This window comes from Strongylocentrotus purpuratus, unplaced genomic scaffold (assembly GCF_000002235.5).
Source record: "Strongylocentrotus purpuratus isolate Spur 01 unplaced genomic scaffold, Spur_5.0 spur5_scaffold_12, whole genome shotgun sequence".
Classification (NCBI taxonomy): Eukaryota; Metazoa; Echinodermata; class Echinoidea; order Camarodonta; family Strongylocentrotidae; genus Strongylocentrotus; species Strongylocentrotus purpuratus.
The window spans coordinates 18766108-18786482 of record NW_022145597.1 but is presented as its reverse complement, the minus strand read 5'-3'; the positions used below and the strand labels follow the sequence as shown (position 1 = coordinate 18786482).

At 38.2% G+C, this 20375-nt stretch overlaps 1 protein-coding gene across 8 annotated transcripts in view; it reads left to right on the top strand.

Annotated features, from left to right (window-relative positions):
- The first annotated feature begins 1234 nt into the window (after positions 1–1234).
- LOC752094 (muscleblind-like protein 2) overlaps positions 1235–20375 on the top strand; it is a 70963-nt gene continuing 51822 nt past the window's right edge. For 2 of the 8 annotated variants that reach the window (XM_030982004.1, XM_011685657.2), the window contains exons 1-2: positions 1245–2174; positions 15328–15552. In XM_030982004.1, the coding sequence (XP_030837864.1) occupies positions 2169–2174; positions 15328–15552 (231 nt within the window). In that variant the 5' untranslated portion in view covers positions 1245–2168. Of the gene's footprint in view, positions 2175–15327; positions 15553–20375 lie in introns of all 8 variants that reach the window. The other 6 variants (XM_030982009.1, XM_030982008.1, XM_030982010.1 and 3 more) reach the window with 5 other exon arrangements.

Here is a 20375-nt window from a genome sequence, read left to right as displayed (position 1 = left end):
CTGCGAAGAGATTAACGGTAATTTACGATCAAAGAAGATCGTGCCGAGCCCACCTTGCCATTGTCTGCGTTTCTACATCTAGACAATGTTTGCCTCCTCATTGAGAACATGGAATTGTGGGTTGTGCCTGGGTTCAAAGGTCACTGTCAGCTGAAGGCAATGGATGGGGGTGTTTGTTCTTCTGTCTCAGAACTCTAGTGGGGAGCATGTTTGTTTCACATTTCGGGGGAGCGTTTTCGGCACCCCCTTAGCATACGTAGTCTCGGTAGTTGGGTGTTTTTCAAGAACAAACATTGTAGGATTTTAAGGAGACGTTTTCTTCTTCTTCGCTATAAGTACAGGCCACGTACGTCAAGTGTATATTCTCGTACTGATATAGGTTTCTTGATATCATGGCAGGAATTTGTACACTCCTTAAGCATCCATTGTTTTACATGAAGTGCTGAGGTATGTTACAGATGATAATTTGTTGTCTTTATTTTAGTCTATACAATACAATTCTGTTGTTGTTGTAGTTGACAGATGGGATATTTGATTGGATGAGGAACTATGTGTTTCTTGGGACAAGAAGGACATTAATCTATATCATTTATATCTAATGTCTAATTAATGCCTGTCTGGCTTTCAACCTAAGATTTGTCATATTAAATCTTTCAATTACTACAAGTAGTATTATAATGGATTATATTGTCTGCTGATATCCAGAACATGTTATAAAATACTATCCCTTTATCTGGGGTTAACAACCTTTTGGTTTTGCACTCAAACAGGAGACGCAATAAATCATGTGCTTATAATAGTGATATGGTGACTTTCGAGTAGTTGTAATGGTTTTTGCTTCTTTTCAGTGGAGCTGAGATGTAATATAGAGTTTTTTTTGGTGGTTTTCTTGCACAGTGTAGGATTTTAGGTGCAGTATATTGCTGTAACTGAATGTAAGAAATATCTTTAAGATGAAGCCTGTGTGAATTTTCTGCAGTACATTCAAGTCAAGTGAGAATACAAGCCCAATATTTAAACCCTAGATTTGGTCTGTAGAAATCTGGGGGTCACCCCCTCCCTGTGTGAATGGAAATACAGTCAAACCTGTCTATAAAGGTCACTCATGGAAAACAAAAAATGGCCACTGTAGGCAGGTGGCCTTTCTCTAAACATGATCTACCACACACATGTCTCTCTCCACTTTCTCAAGGGAGAAGTAACACATGGCCACTATACACAGGTAAACTGTATAGAGAAGTGGCCACTAAGACCGGTTTGATCGTATAACATGTGTTTTTTAGAGGAGTCTCTGGAAGGGTCTCCAGCGAGTAGACTACACCCCAATGTGTGACTGGTTCCCAAGTATAGCATTGCATACATGAATGCTCTGGAGTATGTGTGCAGTGTGTCTGCACATACCCGGCACCACTATACCACCACCGTCGTATCTACGGCCAGCCATCCGCTTGGTAGTACAGACAGTCACCAAGCCAGCCAGCCAGCCAGCTCACCAATCAGCTTTTTATTAGCCTACAGAGAGCACACCTACAGAAGCACACCGGTATTACAAACGTTCTGCTTTTTATTGTTAACAAATACATTCAGCAGCAGCACGTTGTGTCTCTTCTATCTCTCTCTCACATCTCATGCTTCGTAGCTTCAGTTTCCAGTGAGTCGTAACAGAAGACAAAAACCATGCAAGCATAGTTTTATTGAATATCTATCGCTCTCTCTCTCCCCGTCTGGCTTCACTGTCGTCTGTGTGTGTGGTTTTTTATACATGGACTCGAGCACCTATGAGGAAGTGCGATTCAATTTTTTCTTTTCTTTCCCTTTTATCTCTGACGGACGCAGTCTTCACGTGGGCACCTTCCCTGCACATAGTCTGGTAAGCGTTGCATTCTTTGTGCATGAAATCGAGTACATGATCGAACGCTGCCAAAGCGCATGGTCTTTTTTATAATATAGTTACACCGTCGCATTTTATTCGGCATTGCCTGTCTGTATGTCTGGTGCTCGAGCTCCTGTTCACAAAATGAGAATCGGTGGACGACGGTCGAACTGACAAAGCTTTTCTTTTTGAGGATTCGATTACGGAGTGATTTGCGTCATTTGCTTCATCTGGATTGTCAAGTCTGACTCCACAGAGGAGAGCTAAGCCGAGGAAGACGAACACCTCGTACCCCATGCAGGTAAAATCATTCAGAGGCGTACTCGTACTCGTCTCGTACGGTCATAAAGCAATAAACTCCTCAGTGCTCTGTCTAGTTAGGTAGCATCAGTATAAAGGTGTATTTGTACGTCTACACCGTGTGCTGGCTGCTTACCTATGCTTACATACATCGTGGGTTGCTTACCTATCCTTACATTGCATCGTGGGCGGAATAGGTCAGGAGGGGAGTTTGGTTAGCCCAATCTGACTACATATCGAGAGCCAAGCTATTTTGCGCAAATAGCAATAACTTGGATATGTTTTTCTCTTGTTCGATATGATTGCAGGGCCCTTAGGGAGAACAGCATTAATACTGATGAGGCTACCCTGGGTAAACAAGACATATTATTATTATTATTATTATATTTATTATAATCATTACGGTATTATGATTATCATTATTATTATTATGATTATTGTTATTACATAGCTCATTTGAATACTTCGGTATTGAACTTGACATCTCAAACATGTATATCCATATACCCATCTTTATAGAAAATGAAAGTATTTTCCTTTGCGAGCCATAAAAAGGCATGAGCGTATTGTTGGACGAGATTAATCAACGCCCTTTTGTTCTCAACAGAGGACACTACAGATCATATTGAGTAGGGGTTGTAGAATTTCATTTTTAAGTAAAATGTCTGGAAGATTTTCTAAAAGGTTTGTCAGGTAGGAAATAAGAGTTATAAAGCAGTACAACATTTTAGAACCATCAAGATTTTTTTAAAAATATGTTACTAATAAATCGTGTTGAATATCATGAATACCTATTAAACATCTGTACACAAGGTGGATGTCATGGATGTCAACGTGTACAGGCATTGGCCCAAATTTCTAGGTATATTAGAAAATATGAGAGCATTTCAAGAGCATGTTTCTTACTATTCATCTCCGTGGCGACTAGTAATGGCGACATGTTTGATTTTCTTCGACATGTGCATAAAAAAGAGCTTGCAAACATATTGCTTCCCCTTACCAGAATTAAACCTCGTCTTATTTTTACTATCTAAATTTAATGCAGTTCATGGATATACTGGTAATTTATGAGGAAAGACCTAGCATATCGTTGGCAATACAATGCTTTCCCTCATAATGTTGAGCATTGTGTTAATGTAATATCATAATGGTCATATCTCTTTCTATTCCAGCAGTGTAGTGCCAATTTGCATACAGATTAATGAGATTAAGGATAACAAAAAAATGACGAGGCTGCAGCGGGATATGAGATCAAATTGGAAAGCCATGACTCGTGAAGGCTCCATCCAATTGCCAACTTGCCAAGGTTAAAAGAAATTAATTAGCTGGATACTTTGCTGGAACAATTAAATTGATACAGTGGCAACTGAACCTGCACACTTTTTAAGGTGCAAAATAATTATGGGGAACTAGTGTTGATATGATAATATAACCATGACCAGTGTGACATGTATAACTCACAAAAAGAAATTGCGCTCTTGTAATTTATTCTCGCTTCAAAAACTCAGAATAGGCCCAAAATTCATTGCAGCAACAATTGTTTTTGATTTTCACCTGTTGGGAAAGGTTTGTCAATGTATTGATATGTAAGATAATTAAGCCCGCCATCATCCTATTCAAATATGTTCAGATAAAAAGGGTAGGGCTATTATATTCAGTAGGTTCATTAGTTTGACATTATTACTTGCTATGAGGTGATAAGCAGGATTTATCAAAGAAATTTGATATGATATGATCTTTATGTTTTTTCATATCGTATATCTTTTTCGTCATTTCATGGAAGTACTTCCTTGTTGGAATTGGAGGAAAATAAGCTATTTCGGTCATTCTGTTGATTTTGAAGAAGCGATTTCCTTCGAGGGATTGTTGCTAGTTTTCGTACAAGCTGAACTTGTTTGTGCAAAGGAAAATGCTGGCAACTATGAGCTAAGGAAGTCCAGTATCTTTTACTATGTTATTTATTTATTTGGAACAATTTTTGTCTGCAAGGAAACCTGTCAATCTCAGTTATTAGGAAGGTAAAGGATGAGATATTAATCACAAGGAGTCTTAATAAATCAAACTATAGTGTTGCAAGATATAATGCACAACAACCTTTGGACTAACATTCTATTCAATGGAACCTCTTTCATTTCATTTTGATTTCCATAGAGTTTAGTGAGCAAAATCACTGTCAGCCAGGTCTGTTTTCGCTGGGTTTTTTAATGGTGGTAATGTTTTGTTATTAATGCAACAGGCTCTTTCATGCACGAGACAGCCACCTGTTGGTGAGATCTCTTTTTCATTACAACATAGCCTCTTCCCCTTCCCCCCCCCCCCACCACCACCTCCACCACCCCACCAAGACCCCGCTACCAGAAAAACATACTCTCACAAAGACCAAATCAATGCCATGCTCAATCTATCCCATTCCAATTTTCCCTGATCCGCTTAACCCTACCATTACCAGTAAAATCAGTCTAGCGCAGACAAAGCATGTTACTAAAGTCTCACGGGAGTGATAGACTTAATTCTATTTAGCTCCCATGTCTGATCGTCAAGCTATTGGGCGGGCATGTTGAGTCAGGACATGAACATTCTTATTTACAATGCAGATTAGGAAGGCCTCGGTAACCCGTTTCAGAAGCGAGTATTTTTTTGTTGTGAGAAGATTCAAGCTTGGTTGAACATCACGAAAAGCCCTAGGAAATAAATAATCATGGTCGACTCAAAGTTTTTTCCGGGACAATAGAATTTGAAAAAAATATATAAAAAGATTTGAGGTTCAAAAAGTGTAACATTAGAAGGAGTGGTACAGAGGGAGTGGTATTGAAGTTATTGAGGTATGTAAGCCCTTCTCATTGTAGTTTATATATAGATATCATTTGATAGAGAAGCATGTCTGTGGGAATAGGATTTTCCTGGGTTTGCATTGAGCGTCATTAAATGTGGATTGTAATGAGGATTGTATGATATATGCTCCAGCAATGATTACCTTTTGTGAAGTTTCTAATACCATTCCACTTCCTAACTGAAAGGCATTGTTTAACAACGTTGAATCTGAGATGCATGGCCCTACGTATTATCAGTGTCTGTGAAAAGGTGTAATATTGAAGCCCTAAAAAAATTGCGCTTCAAAATGATCATTTGAGTGACCAGTTTTACGATACTCGTTTTCCCCAATAGGCTGTAGTGTTATGAGAACCGTTTGGCAAACGGTTTTCAAAATTTGTAATTCCAATCATAAATATCTTGATAATCAAACAGGCGATCGGCTTGTAAAAGTCATGGGGTTCCTGACTGACTTAAAGGTTTATAATTGTCATTGCAGCATGAGCTAAATGCAGGATTTTGTTTCAGAATCTGGGACAAAGTTACCCGATCCCTTTAATGTGGGACTGCATGTGTAACTTTTCTCACATGTGCATAATTAGTTTATGGATGGAATCACGGCGGTTTTGAGAACATTTTCTCTGGTTTCATGTTGTTAATCCCGCCTGTAAAGTTACCCGTTGGGTGGTTTGTTTCCCCTAATTATTCGCGTGTAGCCATGTCTGAGGAAGCAGTTGTTGTGGTCTTTGAGTCAGGAAGATCCTCTCTCTCCTTGGGTTGTCTTCTTACGTGTTCAGTTTGGGAACCGAGGAGAAATAAGAAGAAAATGGGGAAGAAAAGGAGGATGCAGAGAAGAAGGAAGAAGAGAAGGAGGAAGAGAGAGAGAGAGAGAGAGAGAGAGAGAGAGGGGGAGGGAGAGGGAGAGAGAGAGAGAGTGCGTGTGTGAGAGTGTGTTTCGTTCCCTCTTTTTGGGGTGGTTGAGAGAGAGAAAAAAAGGGAGAGAGAGACCCACGCAGATAGAGAAAAAGATGTGGATTATGAAGATGCATTGAGAAGGGGAGATTACTAAGGCAGAAAATATGACATTAGTGTACACTTCCCTGGCTTAAATTAAAGTACAGAGATCAGTGGAATCTTCTGACAGTGCAAGGAGGTACACTACATGTAAGACTCTTGTCTCCCTGGGATACGAAAGAGGGGAGAAAATGTAGTAGAGCTAGCAGGCAATGAAGCATGACCAGTCCTAGATGGGTCTGTAAGCCCCAAGCTTCTCTCAACCCCAGCCCAGCCGCAGGTCTGGTAACCAAGGTCACTCCTCTGCTAATTAAACGTCTAGACTAAACGTGACCCTATTGGGGTCACCCAGGCCCCTACTAGCCAGCTGAGAAGAGAAAATATACAACCACTGCCAAGTAGGGTGTTCCTTTCTCTGGCTACAAGTAACCAACAGGTTGCAGGTGAATGGCCCCAGGGAGATTGGCAGAGAAGTGATACCATTCTGTAGGGAGCTGAAGGTGCTTGATTTCATTTATGGCATCATTTTAGATGGAGATTGGGTGTTGGGTGTTTTTGAGCGACCTACAAATTTATGCCAAATTCAGATCTGCAGGGGAAAATTGTCCACATTGTCTTTGAGGTTCTGAAACTTCAACTTTTAAATTGCAAACTTCATCTCGTAAGTTGATAGCTATTTGAGTTATTTGGGCTCCTTTTTCCCTTTGGGATATACATATATTGACTGTTTACTTCTTGAGGACATTAAAGAGGGAGATACTCTTTCACTTTGTAGTCAAATGTTTTGAATCTCATTAAAATTTGCAGACTCCAGCAAAGCATGACACCGAATATGTCAATGTCAAATTTGATCATGATGAGTGAATTTTGTTTGGCCACACTTCTGCAGCCTTTATATGATTATCATGCTGAATAGTAAGGCATGATACAAGCCAAACACTTTATGTTCATGAAATGTTTGCAGATTTTGTAACCAGTGCATAGGCGCTAATTGCATATCGCAAAATGGTTGAATGAAAACTGACACAGCATTGAACTTTCATGATAATCGCCATAGTTTCTTGCATCCAAAATGGCTTCCATTTTCAACTTGCCCTAGATCTTCCAAAAACTTTCTAGGATTATACAGCTAATGATTCTGCCTGATCTTAATTTAGTAATCTGATAAAGAGGAAACAATGCGGACCATGGATCTTGACTTCTCGCCCTTCAACTTAGTGACTTATCACGATAGCCAATGAGTGTCATTGGCTTTTGTAGGTTAAGCACTCGTTTCCGTTCATTTTCACCTTTACGTACAAAATCAAAAAGCGCTTTAAATCAACTCGGTGAGCAGAAGTTGGTTCTCTTAATGGGCAGCTAACAGGCATTTCCTCTTCGCGTTTGCCGGCGAGACGAGGCAAGACATTGGGGGCGACATTACGGCAGAAATGTGAATTTCCTCTCTCGTTGGCTCAGCTCATGCCCTGTTTTTGAAGTTTCTCTAATCGCAGTAAAAACATTGCTGATTATCTCATTAGGTTCTCTAGGTCTCTCTCTTTTTTTCTTCTTCATAATGCGGCTAGCTAACCCACTTACACTGCACTCCTGCTACTCTGTATGACCCCCTGGCATGGTTAAAGGTAACCTCAGACATTTTCAATCTTAGAAAGGGACTGTGTACCGAGTCGAGTCTAAAAACAACTACATTCAGCCAAATCATTAACGAAAGAAAATTCACATCGTAGCTTTAAAACATTTTCAGACATCGTGTCACATTTTATTCTCTGATAGATTTTTGTATTGTTCTCAATTTCAGTTTATTTGGCATCATAATAAACATTACAAATCATAAATACCGAATGAATAATAGGCCAGGACCCAGGACTTCTTGTGATGGTTGATGGTGATACAAAGCATCTTGAATGCCAAGAGATTATTCAGAATCATTTTTTTTTTCCTAGATAAAAGATGGCAAAGTTTAATGCTCTTTTTGTTTTCTTTCAACCAAAACTAATATATTCTTGGCATGTACACACCTCCTGTTTGATCTGCATAGCAATTTCATTCAGTTTCGGATTCACTACTTCATCCAATTATTTTGGAGGCCTTGATTGGCAGGCGTATGGTTATCAAACACAGTTATCTGAAGCTGCACACAATTATGCACCCAGCATATATGCTCTCTTATTCTGATAAAAATTTATTGTGCAAATTGAAAAAAAAGGGAAGAAGGGAAATAAGTGATATGTCATTTATTTCATGCAAACTGGAAATTGGTTTTCTGGTGACAATTGCTTGGGCTTCAGAAGTATGCTGCAGGGATGGGGTTAGGGTCACAAATGGGTTTTAGGTTAGGTTTATGTTTAGGGTTAGGGTAAGGGATATGTATAGGGTTGGGGCCAGGGTTGAAGTTGGGAATTTAGTCAGTCTAGGAAATTACAGCAGAGCAGTTGCCGCAGGAGTGAGTACGTGCCGTATATATAAACCTGAAATTCTGTGTAACGGTAGACGTTTTCCATGACCCATGTACTGTGTTCTGTTACATCTCATGACATAAGGCAATAAACAATTTTCTGATTCAGAATCACTGAGTTATTATATAGTCAGTCAGGAGATGACTATATTGAGATAGCATTGTTATCCCACTCTCATCAGAGGTGATAGCTACTCTTTTTATTGCCGTGATCTGCGGGCTGGGTCCCCATAAATCATTATTTATTCTTGCGTAGGTCGGTAAACCTCTCAATAATGCCACCATCTTTATCCGGGGGAGGTGCATAATACGAATATAGAAACAACTTTCATTTTAGAGTGTATGTGTTGGATGTGCTAACCGTAAAGTTAGACTCTGGAATTGAGCACCAATGACGACGAATTTTCACTTTCAGTTTTCCCTTCTCGTTGCTACCTCGGTTAAGGAGGCATTAGGATACATCAATGTCTGCCTAGAAGACGGTTTGGGCCTGGTTGTTTTGTCTACTGCGAAACCGAAGCCGGTGAGAACCATAGCGAGGTAACGCTATAGGCTGTTGACAGTCTGCGGACGGTTATTGCAACGTGAGAGTTGAAGGTGGATTGCCAATTTAGAGAGTGCAGGAGAAGGTAGGGTGAGGAGGTCAGCCGACGGGAGAACGAAGAAAATTGGTCGTGAGTGATGTCGTTTGTGAAATGGGTTTAAAATTGCGGAGTGGGTAGACTTTTTGGAGTTTGTTTGGGGGTATTCGACCTTTCGCAGTTGCCAAGGATGTGAGGGAGATTGAGATAATGGCAAAGTGCCCCCCTTTTTAAAAATCCCCCCTCTCTCTTTCCCCCTTCCCCTCTCCTTCTCTCCCCTCCCTCTCTCTCTCCCCCTCTCCTTCTCCCCCTCTCCCTCTCCCCCTTTCTCTGTTATTCCAAAATGGCATCAATGTGACTATTTTCTTAGTGGTAGGTAGTTCCCTGTTATTTCAGTATAAAGAAATCAAGTCTTAAAAATTGTTTGATAAATAATAATAATATAATATTCCGCTTTTATATAGCGCTTACGGTAATACAGTGTCTCCAAGCGCTTTTACAGATATACTATTACCCCGGTCATTAGATTCAGTGCTTGCCTGCACACACTGTGTGTACAATCTCCACTCCCTGGGGAGTATTCCAGCCAGACGTTACTTGCATGACGCTCAAAAACTTTGTGAATATTTCCTTGCCAAATTAATGATTTATTCTCTATGAAATATTAGAAATAATAATGAATACTATGAATAAGTATAGGCCTACATTCCCTTGGTAGGATTGTGTTTTAATGGTAATGATATAAGAAGCGTTCATGAAACAAGAAGTGTTTTCAGTTTATTACAGTCTGCAGCACTTCATTCAACCTTGTGTGAATGTTTACTCAATGGAATACAGACTGTTTCCATATTTCTGTGACCATTACGCCAGTCATCATTACTATACAATGCCTCAGTTTTATATATGTCCGTGTATGTGTATGAAAGATATAGTAAAGGCATGTACACACACAAATATATGTCAACATATCACACACAATTGCACACATCAAAAGGGACAGGCAATTTCAGGTTGCAGTATATACATACAATACATACACTTATGTGTTTGCACGTCAGCAGTGTACCTTAAATAAACAAATCTGTAAAGGACTATATTGGCTAATGGCGTCTGAGGTAAGAATAGCATTATCTGCTGTTTTGTGGTTAAAATGAATGAAAAATATCCCCCAAATAGCTATGAGGGTTGATGAAAGAGAATGTCACATGAGGTTTTGAATAACCTGGTAGTCATCGTGCCCTGTCTGATTTTCTTTGAATCTGACCATTTATCTTAGCGTTTTTTTGTAAAGGTTATATTTATGCCACAGGATCGCAGGATGTAATAACTTAATATTTAATATCATAACTAAGTCACCTTTAAACTTTAAATTATCCTTGTGTGTCACATTTTCATGACCTCTGAATTGTTTCCCTGTTCCTCCTTCTTTAATTGTTAAAGCAATCGTTTTTGGCGACTTCAATATTTTTTGTTTATAGTTGTACAAGGAAATACTTGTTTTGAATATCATGAGGTAAAATAATCTTGAAACAAGAGTCCGAAACAGACCAACATTTTTTTTTTAAAATTGAAGGATATTTTATTGGTCTGTTGTTCAAGGGCTGTGATTCAAGCATCTAATGCTGTTTTTTCTATCTTCATAGTATTTTCTCCACCCCCCCCCCCCAGACACTGAACAAGTAGGCATATATTGTTTCTATAAACCTTCATAGCATCTATAGAATACAGGTGAAAACGTACATAACAATCACAATTGCATTCAAAGCCCTATGTATTGCGAAATCAACTTGTGTGTAGATTCGAACATGATGGCATGCATGGATGATTCGTATGTAAAGTGTTTCCACATATCAGTGAACATGTAAAGAAAGAATGAAATGGAGATGAAAGGCGACAGGATCTAATTTTCCCACCATGTCTGCGCACCTCGAATCAGCCATGTCGCAAAACGGAGCAAGGTGTCGAGAACTTACAAAGTTGGAGGCACTTGGGTGTCTAGATATATGTCTTTCATGACTACAAAATTGCATTTTACTAAGATCGCATTTTACTCAGGGGTACCCTGTTTGTGTTTTCTACAACAAAAAAAGTTTGGATTTCCTGAGAGAGGATGGGGGGAGGGTGGAGGGGTAGCATGCTTTCATTTTTCCTAAGTTTTGCTTTAGTCATAGACCCTATGGTTTACTTCTCCAGAGCTCTTTGGAATTTTGAGAACCACGTTGATCTCTGCTCTTGTTCATTTTTCTTCTCTGTAATTGAAGAGCAGCTTTACTCTGGTGAGAAGTGACAGCGAGATGAACCCATTTGCTGTCCGATCCACATGTTAATCTGATAACCTTTCAGAATTATTGATATCACAGCTCCATTGTCCGATTACTTTGAGGAAGAAGCAAAAAGCAAAACGTTAAACTGATCAATCCAGCTCACATTTGTAAATATTTTTTTTGATTGGCTGCCAAAGGTCTCTGTGCCATCGTGGCCAAGTTCGAATGAATTGAAAAACAAAAGACGACGCTTTTATTTCCTCATTTTATTGTTTATGTATACGTATTGAGTTAATCATCAGGAATCATGACTATTGACAGAACATAAGAAAATGTTTTCTTGCACTTCAGGCGGGGAACTTATTTTTCCATGGTAGTACAAATGTTTAGACCACTGTGCATCCTGTAGATTAAATCATCTGTTTGGAGCCAGAAGGGCGTTAACCCCTTGACCCCTGAATTGTATAGGTCCAATAAGCTTAACACAGAGACCACCGGGTTCCTGTAAGCAAAGGGTTAACTTATCATTTTATACAGACCTAATGCCCTTCTGCGCTCCAAACAGATAAAATTAAACTTTGAAAAAAAGGAATTGAAAATGATGTGATGAGAAGCAGTACCGGTATTGTCTAGGTGATGATATTAGTATTAGTTTTCTTTGAATATACTCCTGCGTTTTGATATTGAATTTGAGTGTTTTATTAACTGTGGTAGGAATATACTTCCTATTCTTATCGAAATTGAAAACTTTACTTTTTGATACATAACATTTAACATTAATCACATTTCTAACAATTTTTCAAGATGTCTTTTCCTTGCATTCTAAGAAAAATTGATGAGCACTTAACTGTTTCCCTGACAATTTCAGGACGTTAATGAAGGAGTCCCTTTAAATATGAATGAAAATGAAATGACAACATTCCCCAAAACATTTGCTTATTGAAATCTGATAGCACAATGAGGCGGTAACATGAACCGTTATTTCGTCTTTTAAAAGATGCAACATTTCAGGCTACCTCATCATTCTTCACAGGCCCTTCGGCAAAGTCAATACCGAGCAAACGGGAGTGCTAACATCCATTTGCATTCTCCATGCAAAAAATGAATAAAAAATTCCCCGTGACATAATATGTCTGCTCTCTACTGTACATGGGAGAGAGCGAGAGAGAGATAGAGAAAGAGAGAGAGAGAGAAAGAGAGAGAGAGAGAGAGAGAAAGAGAGAGAAGAAAGAGAGAGGGGCAGACAGACATAGAGACATACAGAGACAGACAGAGAGAGAGAGAGAGAGAGAAAGAGCATTACCATGCGTTGCCAATTTAGTTCTCCCTTCACGTTCATGTTAAACTTCAGTTTTTTTTGTTTACTCGACTATGGCGGGTTAGATTCCGGTACGTGCCACTTTGTGTTCTTATTCTATAGCAAACGGCATTGGCAGCGTTTCGTTTCTATAGATAAATTTTCCTAACCCAGACACCCTACCTTCCCCCATTTCTCTTTCATTTTAGCTAATATTCTATCTCCTTCTATCCCTCTTTCTCATGTTTTTTTGTTTTTGTTCTATCCCAGTCTCTCTTTCTCTCCCTCTTCTCTTTTATCTTTTCACTGTTTGCTTTATGAGCTTTCGTTCAGGCTCTTGGTCTCGTACGCGTACCCGGTACTCCACTCAAACATGAAAGTTCTAAAGGCCAAAAGAACCATACATGCATGCACCTGCGTTAACATTTAATGAGATGATTATTTGTTTTTACTAATTGTTTAAAGTCCAAAGGTCTAATGTAGTCTTGATCTTTGATCCCCAATCCTGGGGGATGTTTCACAAAACAGTTGTTGTTATAAGCTACTGAAATCCTTGATTCTGATTGGTTATCAGCAGATTTGTCACTGATATTTGTCATTTGTCATTGAAAAAAGGCTTTGTGAAACAGGTCCCTGGTCCTGTCTGCGATCATATTATTTATAGATTGACACAAGATCTATTTGGGTGGGCGGGCGAGATTCAATGAATCTGTTAGTGAGTGTTCTTATTAGCTCAAACCCATTCTATTCTTCTGTAAACTTCAATTTCAGAAGAAGATTTAAAAAAATGATGGCATTTTATTTTGAGAAGACACTATGTGTCCAAGGAGCTTGTTCAATTCTACCTTGGAAGTTGCTGAAATACCCCCATTGCAACCTCCTTTAGAACATGTACCTACATCTGTAGGCCCAAACATTTGGGGACATATCTTTTAAACTGCCCCTCCAGAAAAGAAGAAAAAGAAAACGACACTCCCTATGTGATTAAAGTATTCTAATTCACTGTGCAAAATGTGTATGTAAAATCTTTCCTTTGCTTCAAATCGTCGCTGTTTTCACGAAGTGACGGTAGTGAGGAATATCGTAACGCAAAGTGAATGCAATTTTTTTTCACTACCGTCACTTTGTGAAAACAGCGACGAAATGTTCATACATTCATTCGTACTTCCAACCCTTTACTTATTCCCCAACCTAACAGAGACTTTAGAGATGTTCAATGTGCATTTCTTTTCTGATTGAAGTAGATCTATTTTTAAATGATCATTTTCCTACAGTACCTAATTGTTACTGCAATAATGCAATAAAAAAGTTAATTGTAGTCCTCTCTGTTTCTACACTAAATCATGTCAAATCTTCACACGGTAGATTTGGATTAATGCCTTTATGGAAGCCATCGGTTGCCTATATACATCCTATTGATGAACAAGATTTCACCGTCTTCCATTATTAGTGTGTCACACTTTGACTTGCCATTAAATGAACCGTAAGCCTGGCAAGATGGCTGTCATGTTGTAATTTGGTTTCTTCACAGTCAGAAGGGCGTTAACGAACAGCATCTCCGTAGAACTAATGCCCGTCTGGCGCTCAACTGATGATCTGTGGAAGTGTGTCTGACACGTAGCGTGTGTGCTCACATGTTGGGCCGTTGATAGGGGCAAACACGAGGAGAGAGGTGGATGTGAAGTCTGCTGGCATTAGGGGAGCAAACAAAGCTAGCTAGCATCGCGCCAAATTGAGGAATACCTGGAAATAACCAAAGCGAACGGCCAAGAAGAGTTATGGATAACATTATAGGCTCAGAGGCAGAGCATGACAAGCCATGATGGCTGTAAAAAATGGAGTTTTCATGATTCCATCTTAATAATAAAATAGTAATAATGATAATGAGTATTTGAAAGCGACATATCCATTACGCCAAATGCTCAAGGCGCTGGGAATGTTAACTATAATCAGATTTGAATTGCAATACATTTCATAATGGCATCTTAAAAATGTCCTTTACTAAAAGATTTATGTCCCATTGGCTTTCAAATTCAAAATGGAAATTCATGGTCTATGGTTTCTAATTCGATAAATCGCCATGGAAATATAGGGGAATTCACACACTGGCCTCCATCAGCTTTTATCAATAAAGACTGTTACATTATATCGATGTAGATAATGCAGTAATGTTAAAGGCGGGGAGTGTGAGAGAAGGATTCATGGAGGAAGTAAAAATACCATTTTTCAACCTTTTCTCGCGTTTGTTTAGCACGTCCTGTAGGAAGACATATCGCTATAAAGCATTGTGCCACTTTGTTAGCCATCCTTTGTCAATTATTGTTTTTTTTTCAGTTTCATGTTCCCTATTTGTTTTCCATCGTCTGTTATTTTTTTCATTAGCCTTCTGGTACAGGCTGTATTAAGGAGTAACTCCATGTTTACAGGACACTTGCATACTGTTGCCTTTGATGTTGCGATGCAGTCGGTGCCTAATTATCCTGTATTTTATGCTGATGATTTGAATTTAACCTATCCCTTTTGTGAATTCTCTTTTTCATTGTTCCTCCACAGGTCGGATCACAACAGAATTACGATTTAGCAGATTTTTTTCTAAAAGCTCTTAGCCTATTCACGGCGACAATGGAGGGCACTGGAACCCCCATGCTGAAAATAATGTGATAATTCCTTTCTTTGTCGATCACGTACATGCATGTTTACCGAACCTTTTCCCCGCTTTTTCTCCTGCACAGGGTCGCTGCACTAGGGAAAACTGCAAGTACTTGCACCCGCCCCCGCACCTCAAGACGCAGCTTGAGATCAACGGCCGAAACACCCTCGCAACCCAGAAGATGCTTCAGAACCTCCAGAGCCAACAGCTCCAGCAGGTCGTCGGGATGACCAACCTTCAGCTCCAACAGTCGCCCAACTCGGCCACGCTGCTGGCTGGCGGACAGGGCCTCCCTGCTGGGCCAGGGGTGAGTACCAAACACCTCATCCCTCCCTCCTCCACCTCCTCCTCCGACGAAGAAACACAAATCCGGTCGTGCCTTGCTTGTTTTAGTTAATTGTGCTATCCCTTTATTAAATCGCAACTTGTTTCTTTGTTATCCGTATGTTCCTAGCTGTCCATTTTGTTCTCTTTAAAAGCAGTTCTTCCTAGCTTGAGACAAGAACCACAAACTTTGAATTTAGAACCGTTTTGTGATATGTTAATCTTGCCTGTGCACAGTGGATAAATTAAGGACTAAGCCCTGATTTGTGCTCAAAACCATTGAAAAAATTGGAGTGATTCAATGTATTTGAAGCATGCTTATTTCGGTGTCACTATTGAACTGTTGTCTATAAATGCAAATCTCGAAAACGTTAAAGAATTTGTCAGAATGTGTTTTGCACTTTTGGCACAAAAAGAGTTTTTTTGTTACTCTCATGGATTAGAAATGATAAACATTTCTATTTTGAAAGTTCTTTATTTGCTGGAAAATGTTGTGTAGTTGCACAATATCTATAACTCTGATTTTTTACAAATCTTTCAATAAATGAACTCCCTTTAGAACAGGCAAAGATTTCATTGTGTTCGTGGACCGTGGTCGGAAATAAGCCATTCCCAATATAAAAAAAAACAAAACAATTAATCATACTAAAAACATGAATATTTGATAGGTTTGTGATACAAAAAAAAATCACTCAAATTGATTTGGTTGGTGATTTTTGAAAATGTATGAGCTAGATAGACCCATATTCTTTGATCAATATAAGAAGATATTGATATCCATTATTCAACAAATTTATGGCCTTTCAAAATTTCCTTTTAAAATTGCAATTACAAACACCAATATGTGGCACTGGATATGTGTAATCTCAAGTTGATATAGTTGCCTTGTCTTTTAGCTGACCACCCACTATCTATAACAATATTTTCATATGATGCATTTTCCATGCACTATGTTTATCTTGAGCAATACATGTATTGATGCATTGTCTAATGTGATATGCATTTTCCTCATTGCATCGTTCAATTTGATAGTATGCATGCTGCAATTGCAAGCACAAACGTGCATAAATCACCCCCAATTTCCCTAATTTTCTTGAAGTTTGCTGCAAAGTTAGAAAAGAAAATGCATTTTGAAAGTTATAAAGTGGTTGGAGCATATATTTTGCGAAAATATGTTTGCCCTTTCCTGCATTTTCCTTTCACACTAACCTTGATCCATTCGCCATTATCGTTGGGTATCGATGGAAGAGCGTACATACTCATGTAAGAATTATGCCCACGTATGAGCTATCACAAAAAACTACATTGCAGACAATGTCATATGAACAATTTGACTTCATGAAAGCGTACTTCACAAATCCAGAAGCTCATTAATACAAAGTATACAAGTATCTAGCACAATATAACATTAAATACACAGGGGAAAAGGCGAATTCTGCTTTAAAACTTCAAGTTTGTCACATGCCTTGAGTTCAATATCAACTGGTATATAGACATTTCATTACTGACCTTTACAACAATTCCACTCGTTGCTCTACAATTTTCCATTTCTTTGTCAACTCTACATTTTCTGTAGTTCTATAATTATTATCATTACTCTCACATCAGGATTATCATCATCATCATCATCATTATCATCATCATCATCACTATTGTTCTTCTTTTTATTGTCACCATCGTAATAATAATTACTCTCATCCTCATAATCATGATCATCATAATCATTATTGCCACCTCACGATGAATATCACCAGCATCATTATTATTATCATCATCATCGTCGTCATCATCATTACCACCATACATGTCATTGTATAGCTAAATATTTTAATCTGCATCGTCAGTCTTCCTCTCTTTAGTTCTTTTCTCCATCTCCCTGTTTCCCTAAAGATTATTGAATAAGCTGGGGGGGGGGGGCTGCAATATTATGGTAGAAATATGTAACAAAGAGAAACACATGTACTTGTGTTTGAATTCAAGGTACAAAACAATATTTCTCAACAAAAACAAATCTATGTCCAAATATTATAGCCAGATATATCTGAATTGAGATTCATAGGAATTCTTTAATTGAAGGAACCTTATTTGGAAGCCATGATCTTTATATATTTCATGCAATTTACATGATTGATCACATTCTTTCATATCAAAGGGCTAGACAAACAACTTGATGAAACAAACAATGATATAGGTGTGTTGTTTGGTAAGAGCCAGGAGGGCAATATCTTCTACTTTAACGGTGTTTAATAGCAAAGTTTTGGCTGTGAACAGATTATAAATTCTACCTTTGACCTTTATGATAGTTATCCTATTGTTCAGGGCAAAGCAATAGTTGAGGATTTGATCTTTGTATCATTCTCACATTTTAACATTTGCTTAGGAGATAAGACTTTGTTTGAGAACCGGGAGAACATTCTATTTGTCCAACCTTTCAGCCCGTCTTCAGAAAAAGTGTGGCGGGTATAATTGAGAAGTATTGCTCGGAGCATTGGCAGTTTGTTTGAGCTTCAATTTTATGGGATACATTGGGTAATAAACTAATATTTACCTGGAATGATGTATCTGAGTTGGGTGAACAAACATATGACTGGCTTTTTTTTTAATCTGTATCATCTCCCTTTCTTAACTGTAAATTCTCTCTGAATCTTTTTATCACTCATTTGATATATACATTTGCTTTCATTTGCATTGTCAATAATATCATAATCTGCCATTCAAAACACTCGTTCACTTCATTCTTCAATTGTCATCTTATTTTTTTTTAAATCAATTTAGTTTGACTATAGCAGAGAAACAAATATTCAGGGAAGCATCATGTTTATTTGAAAGATGTAGACTAAAAGATATGGAGGAGGAGGACAAAAATAAAAAGAATGTATTATAATTATTATCATTAGAACAAAAACAGACTATAGATGAAAAGGGTGTGCAAGAAAGAGAAGGAGACAGAGATGGAAGGAGAGATAAGGAAAGTAGATGAAGAAGAGAGAAAAGGAGAGGAAGAGAAAAAGAAGATGAGAGGAGGAGAGGAGCAGAGGGAGAGGAGAATGGCATAGTTCAATAAGAAGATGGATGGAGAGATAAGTAAAGAAAGAGGAGAGGGGAGGAAGATATTAGGAAGAGGAGAGGGAGAAGGAGAGGAAGAAGAGAGGAGAATAGCATACGTAAATGACAAAAAAGATACAGAATTAGAAGTGAAGAGATGGTATTATAATGGAAAAGAGAAGATTAGTGATACATACATAAGAAGGGGTGGGGGAGGAGTAGTAGTACGAGGAGTAATACTGAGCACTGACATACTCCGTGACATATCCATACCAATATTAAGAGTCACAGTAATAGGGCAAATAAAGTGGAACAATGTTTATTATTTTGTCACCAAATTTGTCATTAAAATATTTTTAAAAAGGAAAAAGTCGATTTTAGATCAGAATTGAGATCAAAAGAACTATTTTTCTAATCTTTCATTTGTTCTTAACTCCACTCTTAAAGATTTTTTTTCTGCCGCTGAAAATTGTGGAATATCCTGATTTTCATCAGCAAAAACCGAAGAAGCTGACAAATTACTCTATGGGTCGGGCTAACCGCAACTGTACGCGGGGCGGGCTTTAAGACAAGCTTTTATATGTCTCCCCTTAATGTAAAATTCATGACATTCTTAGAAATGGGGGCAATGCCGATACACCAGACAGATTTATGATGTGGCGGGTCGGAGAAATAAACGTAAAATATATTAGTTTGGAGGGTTAGGACACGTACTTGTGTTCCGTGTATTTGTAGATATTTGACAGGGCTCCCTCGTCATCCGCAGACAATGCAATCAAAGGGCTGTGCCAGGACCGGTAGTTAATGAAAGAAAATGTCAAGTTGAATAGCATTTTGGCTGCGGCCTGCTCAATTACCTTTTAAAGGTCTGAACGTCAGAGCAAAAGACAAAAAGGCAGACTGTAGATATCAACCAAGTTATTTCGAGGATATTGAAGAAAAAAGGGTTGTTTGTATGAAGGGACGCATCCGTGATCGTCAAAATCAAGGAGGTTTTAGTGCGATGTGGTAAGATAAATGCCTTTTCACACATTTATTACATTTATTACATGATCGGTTTTAATCTGCGCCTTACGGAAATGAAATTTTTAGGACTCTACTTGGTTTAATTGCACATGTATCATCAGAACATCTACTGTATACTAGATAATATGACTTCATATTTTCAAAAGTTATTATACAAAACATCATATACATATAACTTTTCTGTTACCTTGAGAAGCCTAGGGATATTTCTATAAAAGGAGAGAGATTCAATTACAACCTTAAAAGAATGTCAAACCAATTTGAAAAATCGCCTAAGGAATAATTGTCCGTACATTTTCTGTTTTAATCATGTTTGCTAGTGGAGAATAGCTCAATCGTTGATATCATATACAACAATCACATAAATGACAATAGGATGGATTGTTATTAGAATGTTATATCAATTTTCACCAGCATACATGGATGCATTTTGGTTGAAGAAGCTAACCCTGCATTTACCGTAGCATAATTTGTCATATAGCTATACGAATACGACTCTCGTTTTTAGATAAGTAATGGTATAACAAAACACATTTTCAAGCATTATTTTGACCAAAAACTTGATATGGAACCGTGATCTTGCTCTAGATTGAAAGTCATATTGTTCTAAAATCGTATAACTGGGCGGGGCTTTTTGTGAATACTCACTGATAATTGGCTAGCTGTCATGTCAACTTACCTCTTAAAAATTAATTTCTCTTCAAAATTAATTTCTCTTCACATCATTTCTTTATA